At 62.9% G+C, this 7,095-nt stretch overlaps 1 protein-coding gene across 1 annotated transcript; it reads right to left on the bottom strand.

Annotated features, from left to right (window-relative positions):
* Positions 1 to 454: 454 nt before the first annotated feature.
* On the bottom strand, positions 455 to 4,781 carry ZNF446 (zinc finger protein 446; the record flags this gene model as incomplete). Its single annotated transcript, XM_082863089.1, has 6 exons — positions 4,737 to 4,781; positions 3,142 to 3,522; positions 2,867 to 3,068; positions 2,428 to 2,522; positions 1,222 to 1,306; positions 455 to 1,059 (listed from the first exon to the last, which is right to left on the bottom strand). The coding sequence occupies exons 1-6, from the start codon at positions 4,773 to 4,775 to the stop codon at positions 455 to 457; spliced, it is 1,407 nt and encodes a 468-aa protein (XP_082719215.1). The 5' UTR covers positions 4,776 to 4,781.
* Positions 4,782 to 7,095: the final 2,314 nt, after the last annotated feature.

Below are 7,095 nucleotides of genomic sequence, written 5' to 3'. Positions count from 1 at the left end.
CCGGGCAGGAAGGGCAGGGGCTGCTGATCCGAGCAGCAGAGACCAGAGATCAGGATTCTCACGCAGAAGCTTCTCCAGGAGAAAACTGGAATTTGTTAAAAATCTAAAACGCACAGTAGCCTTCCACCTGCCTGCACACAGAAGTAGGCTGTGCTCTCCTGGGCTTCCTGCACCGGCCTGCACCATGTCACAGGAAGGGGTTTGGAAGCCACCTGGCCGCCGCGGGTCCGGTGGGTCGGTGCACTGGAGCCCAGGCCTCTCTCTCTGAAAGGCGGGGTGGGCGAGACAGGAGGGGAGGGAGCCGCGGCTTTGCGGGGGAGACTGATCGGGGGTGGGGGACCCTCCTGGGACTCTGACTTCTGGCCTGGGCGGCCTCCAGCTCTCCAGGCTGCGGCGGAGTGGAGTAGCAGGGGCGGGCTGGGCCCGGGGCCCCGGCGAGGCGCCCCTCCTGCGCTCACGGGGCCTCGGGCCGGTGGCTCTTGCGGTGGATGACCAGCTGGGACTTCCAGTCGAAGCTGTGGCCGCAGTCGCCGCAGAAGTGGCGCCGCTGGCCGGCGTGGCCCTTGCGGTGGATGACCAGCTGCGACTTCCAGCTGAAGCTGCGGCCGCACTCCTCGCAGGCGTAGCTGCGCGGGCCCGGGAGCGCGCGCCGGGGCGGCCCCACCGGCTGCTTCTCGGCGCCCGGGCCGCCCGCGTGCGCGCGGCGGTGGATGACGAACACCGACTTCCAGTCGAAGGTGCGGCCGCACTGCGCGCACGTGTAGGGCTTGCTCCGCGCGGGCGGCGGGGCCTCCGGGCAGCCGGGCCGGCCCTCTCGGGAGCTCTCGCTCTCTCCTCCTGGTGGGGGGCCAGAGGTGGCAGAGCCTGGTCGCCTGGTGACTCCGCCAGCAGCCCCCCAGGCGCGGGGCGGCCTGGGCTCCCCGCCCCCCCGCCCCCGTCGCCACCGGGGAGCGGGAGGCCACTCACCCGGGAGGAGGCTTCTCGCTCCCTCGGATCCGGTGCTCAGCGCCTCCGGCTCCGGCTCAGTGCGCGCCTCCGGCAGGGGACACGGCAACCCTGCTGGGGTCGGGGGCCCATCAGGCGCCAGCCCTGGCATGGGGGCGTGAGGTGTTCGCACAAATGAGGGACAGGGGTGGGGGCCCCGGCGGGTGGCCAGGGTGCGGATTGGGAAGCGCCGGGAGGCAAGGTGCGTGCAAGGACCCGGAGGAGAGGGGTCCTCACCCAGGGAGACCACCGTGCCGTACTTCTGCAGCATCGCGTCCCAGTACACCTCCTTCTGTGACCGGTCCAGGAGCCCCCACTCCTCCTGCAGTGACGCGGCCCATCACCCACAGAAGGCCCGTCTACCCCGCACCCCACCCGGCCCATCCCATGGGCCCAGCCTTGTTAATCACCTGGGGAGCGGCAGGTAAACCACCCTCACCTGCCTGGGGGTGGGGCTAAAGAGGAAGCTGAGATGGGAACCTGTGAGCGCTGGGGATGCAGGGCCAGGAAGGGAGCTGCCTTCTGGCTCACCTGGGGGATGCACCAGTCCCCCTCAGCTGCCCCACCCCATGTTCTGGACGCACAGATGGAAGCTGAGGACCCATCAAGGATGGGCCTTGAACAGTGTGTGCTGCACCGAAAGCAAAAGGCCAGGGGAATGCAGGGACCCCAAGCACGTCTCCCAGGCCTCTGGTTTCAAGAGTAATGGAGATCCTCCTTGGGGAAGTGTCACGGGCCTCAGCATCCCTGGCTGTGGGGACCGGGCTGCAGGGAGGCCAGGCACAGCCTCCCACTCAGGACATGGCTGGGCTGGCTCCTGGGTGCCGGGGGTGGAAGCAACCACGGCCTTCAGGCTGCGGCTGGGTCCTGGGCGACTTCTCAGTGTGGAGTGGATTAGGAAGTGTCGCTGGGAGAGGACAAGACCCCTGCCGCCCACACTCAGGAACCAAGCCCGCTGGGTGGCAGGGGCTTCCATGCCCAGCTGGTCGCAGCTGAGGGCTGGTTGGCCTTGGAGAAAAGCCCGGGCAGAGGGGGAGCTGTGGGCATTTCCTGGGAAGATTGTCTCCACTCTGATCTCAGGGGTGCAGGGGAGGCCAGACTGCTGCGTGGCACTCAGGCTTTCCTGGTCATCCTGTCCCCTCCCCAGGTGCCAGCTCAGAACTGCTGGGAGCTGTCAACACCCTAACTGGCTTCTCTGTAAGTGGGAAGCCAACCCCTGCCAGTTCCAATCACTCTAAACCAGAATCCCAGCTACCTGAGGCCAAAATCCTTTCCAGGCACTGGTCTGTCCCCCTGCCCCCCAGGACCTGCAGGGGGTACCCTGATACCAACTCCACTTTGGGGGAGCAAAGAGCACAAGAAGTGCTGGCCAAGGAGCCTGGACAACTGGCAGGACACTCTCCTCCCCCTGTGGGCCTGCACCTGTCACCAGGGGCTGCTCACCTGAATCCTGGGTGGCTGAAAGGGCACGGAGGTCGGTTCCTGTTGTTCAGCAGGCCCCTCATGGGACCGGGCTGGATGTGGGGGGCTGGACGGTGCTAGGAAGCAAGGCAGACAGGGGTCAGGGGCTCCCACGTGATCCAGAGCAGGCGAGGAGCTGGCGCTGGCGTCGCAGCCTGGGCCCTCCTCGGCAGCAGGGAGGAGTCCTCTGTGTGTACCAGGCACATAGCAAGCAGGCAGCCAGCCAGCCCTTCCCTCCGGCCTCCCGGGGACCCCGCTCTGGAGTCTGCAGTCCCTGCAGGTCCCGCTCCCAGGGGGGGACACCCGCACTCCCTCCAGGAGCCCCCAGCTCCAGCACAACCTCACCTGGGTTCCCCGCCCTAGCTGGGGACGTTCGCACTCTCTCAAGGAGGCCCCAGCCCTCGCGCACCCCCGCTCTCACCTGTCTCCTGCCCGTAGCCATCAGGCTCCTCCTTCACGCTGCAGCTGAGCTGGACATTCTCCTCCAACTGGGCATCCTTGGACCCCTCCCAAGAGGCTGCCTTTCGGGGCTCCACTGTCCCTGAAGGGTGGGAGCTCCCCACAGACTCCTCTGTGTTCTGTGTGGCTGGGAGCACCGCTTGCTTCAGGACATGTGCTGTAATCTGAGGGGGAGAGGCAAGTCATCGGGGCGCTAGTCTCTCTGTCCCTCCAAGAAGCCAACACCACCACACTCACCCAGCCCAGAAGCTGCCCAGGGTCATGCTGCAGGCCCTCGACCAGGACAGTGGCCTCCTCAGGGCTGCCTGGTTGCTGTCCCCGCACCCAGGCCTGGATCTCAGGGGGCAGCGCGCCCAGGAACTGCTCCAGCACCAGCAGCTCCAGCATCTGCTCCTTGGAGTGCACCTCGGGCCGCAGCCACTGGCGGCAGAGCTCCCGGAGCTGGGCCAAGGCCTCGCGGGGACCGGCCACCTCCTGGTAGCAGAAGCCCCGGAAGCGCTGGCGTGCTGCCTCAGGATCCTCCAGGGTGGCCTCGGGGTCCACAGAGGGCAGACTCGGGGGGCCCAGTGGGGATGGCATTGTTGTGCCGGGAGTCTTCTTGGAGCCAACAAAGGGGACCTGCAGAAAAGGAGGGGTCAGGGTGCTAGCCACAAGGCCACAGCCAGGGTAAGGCACCGTGCAGAGAGGCCCAGCCCAGGGGGCTGAGGCTGTGACAGAGAGGACCGTGGTGTGGGGATGCTTGCGGCTGAATTGGGGAAAGCTTCATGGAGGGAGGGGTCACAGGAGCTGGAACTGAGAGCAGAAGGAACTGACAGTTGGAGGCAAGTTGCCAGTGGAGCTTCCAGGAAACTGCAGGGAACTGTCTGTCGGGAGATGATGCTGGAGCGCAGGCAAGAGGAGTTAGCACAGGCTTCCAGGGTCAGGCTGAGGAGCCCCGGCAGGTGTCCCCGCGGCGGAGAAAGGGGGTAGCCAGGGAGGCGGTGGGGCCGTGATCCAGGGTGAGAACTGGGGCCAGGCTGCCTGTCCCCACCATCTCTGGGACACGCTGACCCAAGTGGGGCACCCTGAGGGGCTGGCTTGCGCCACGGCTCGAGGCAAGGGCTGATGTGGACCCCGAGACACCGTGCTCGCTGACCGCGGAGAGCTGTGCATGACTCACACGGTATGGACCGTGCGTGTGAAATGCAGAAGCAAAGCAAAACGGAATCACGAGTTGCGTGGAGCGGTGGACGGGCAACTGTGTCCCGGCCCTGCAGAGGGTCTGGAGTGAAACACGCCCACTTTGGGGGTGGGGGGTCCTGTCCGATAGGCTGGACTAGGTCTGACTCCTGGAGTCCGCCTTCCACAGAGGAAAGGGGGGCAGGTCTTCCCGAAGGAGAGGAACGGGGCTGCGGAAGGGAGGAGGGGCCCGGGAGAAGGCTCGGAGGTGGGGCACGTCGGGAGGTAGTGGAAAGGCCACGTCCACCCAGCCGGCCGGTGCTCACCTCGGCCACCCGAGGCCACTTCGGGTAAGTGGGCCCACACGGTCCCGCGCGCCTCTCCCCGGACCCAGCGGTCAGCCCCTCGCGCGTTGCCCTGGCGACGCCGCCCTGGCCAATCACACGTCTGCTCCGAAGGCAGCACCACCCCCTCCCTTCGGACTACATTTCCCATGAGCCTCAGCAAAACAGGGACAGGCGCGGCCTCCGCCAGTAGATGATCATTTTCGGAGGCCTCTCACGACTGAGAGGCGCCCCATGCCTCCGAGAGGAATCTGCAGAGTCGCAGGGTTTGGGGGACTCCCTCCCCTCCCCGGCAGCCGCTCTTCCTTTGTATCGCACCCTAGGACTCACCAACGGCGGAGACGTATGGTACCTTCGAATCCTGCGCATGTGCACAACAGGCCCGGCGCCTATTGGCAGGAGGTGACGGATGGGGAGGAGCGTGACCTTTCGGTCAATCAGGGTTGGCGCTACGCCTAGGCTCCTCCCCCAGAGCCCTACCTGAGGCTTCTTTCTGGTCGCCCGGCGGACGCCTTGGTAACCCCTGGAGCGTAACCAACCTGCTCCAGCTGTTTCCAAGACAACGGCCCGAGGTCCTAGGAGGAAGCAGGGACCTACCGGGAAGGCTGGCCTAAGCCACGGGCTTTCTCCGCCATCCCCGGGCATTTCTCCAGCGAGGATGGTGCTGGGGTCCTTCATTCGACCACTGCTGAGCGCCCTGCAGGGGCGGGGGGTGGACAGCAGGCACCCATCTCCTGATGAAGAAACTGTTCCATGATTTATACCCTCAGAGTCTCAGACATGCCTTCAGCTAGATCAGTACTGCAAAGTGAGGGCTGGAGGTTTTTGTCCAGAATTATGGGACGTGTTCAGCCTTTTATTTACTTTGGGGACCAGAACTAGTATATATCAGTAGACGATGTTATTGTTTTTAAAATCTGACTGTGGGTCAGGGTGTTTTGCTTCCACACATCAAATGGCTGAACAATGACTTATTATTTCGATCCTAAGGTGCATCTGCCTGCCTGTTTGAGTTTCTTCTAATACCTAGGAATCCCTGGCTACCAGGGATTTGATTTTTTCTCTGGGACTGTTCGGATTCCCCAGAAAGGACTCTTCCACCATCTACCCTGTGGGAAGAGCTGGAGCTCTAACAGCTTCTCCAGGAGCTCCCACTCAGTCGTCTTTGTTTTGGGTCTCCCCTTCCAGGGGGCTGCTGGTTTTCAAGCCTTCTGGAATTCTGCAGCGTAAGCCTGATGGAATCTCCTTCCACTTCCGCCAGCGCCAACTCAGCATTTGGCTTTCCCCAAATCAGTGACAGCTCTCCCACCCCCCCCCCCAACTACTTCTAGCTTCAGAATGCCGCTGCCTCCTCTTTTACCATCCTCATATTTGTAGGTTTGTGTTATAGTTAATTTATTGGCCGTGCCGCTTGCGGAATCCTAGCTCCCCAACCAGGGATCGAACCCGAGCCCCCTGCAGTGGAAGCGCAGAGTCCTAACCACTGGACCGCCAGGGAATTCTCAAGGGTTTGCTTTAAGGGCTCTCTGTGGTTTCAGTGGGCTTCTGGACCAAGTGAGATGCATGTGTTCAGTCCGTCATCTTGACCCAGAAAGCCCATGGATACCTTTTATAGTCATGACCCGTTCACGGTTGAGTGGAAGGGTCAGGCTGGCAGGACGTGGCCCAACATGATCAAAAAGGTTTGGGGGAGGACAACTTAGGGGCCAAGACATGGGGGAAGGTGGGTGCTCATGGTTGCTGTTCCCACAGGAACAGGGCTGGAGCCTCTGACCACCCCTGGTGCTGGGAGGGTGGACTCGAGGAGGGTGGAGGAAAGGAGGGATAGTAGGGGCCAAGCACACAGGCAGGAAAGGCTCAGTGAAGCAGGGAGGAGGCTGGTGGGGAGACAGGATAGAGCACCAGGCCCAGCTTCTGTCCAAGGTGCGAAAAAGGTTGCAAGTGACTCTCTGGGCATCCACTTGGTGTTCAACACTCCTCTGCTCCTGAATCCCATGGGCTCCCTACAGTAGCCTTCTGTAAGCTCTGTGGTGTTTGTCTGCATCTCACAGCCAACCACACTGACCCTGAAGTGAGCTGCTCAAGAATCCCTCATGGGGGCCAGCCTGGGGGAAGATGAAATAGGGCGAGGCCAGGGCACGGACCAGCTCAAGAGAGAGGATGGGCCCCAAGAGGGGTGGACAATGCTCAGAGGACCTGCGCTTGAGGAGTTTTGGGGAGCCTGGCCCTGTGTGACTCTTCTCCCTACCCCTTGTCTCCTTTCCTTGCAGGAATTTGGGAGGTTTCAGGGGCGGAACCTGTTGGCAGGTGGACAGTTGGGGGTGTCACGTCTCTGTTCTTTGGCAATGGCAGATACCTGCGAGGTCTTTGAGGTGATTGAACGGGAGCACCCGCTGGGTTGGGGTCAACCTTTCGGGTCTCCACGTGTGCCCCCTGCCTCAGATTCCAAGGCCTGGATCCACAAAGGCTCATGTCCCAACAGAGCTGCTGCTTGGGGCAGCCCCACCCTGTCCACGTCTCTTGGCTGCCAAGGGGACACAGACCTTCGATGCTGCAGACAGGCTGCACCTCTACCCTGAGGCCTCTCAAAGGGACCAGGGTTGAAGTCAAGTCCCTGCAGCTGTGTGATGACACGTTTGCATCGTGCTGGGATGAAACCGGTTTCAGGCTGCTACCACTCACGTTTTTA

The sequence above is a fragment of the Leucopleurus acutus genome, assembly GCF_964270905.1.
Source record: "Leucopleurus acutus genome assembly, chromosome: 20".
NCBI lineage: Eukaryota > Metazoa > Chordata > Mammalia > Artiodactyla > Delphinidae > Leucopleurus > Leucopleurus acutus.
Note: the sequence above shows the minus strand (reverse complement) of the source record. Positions and strands in the feature narration are given on the sequence as shown.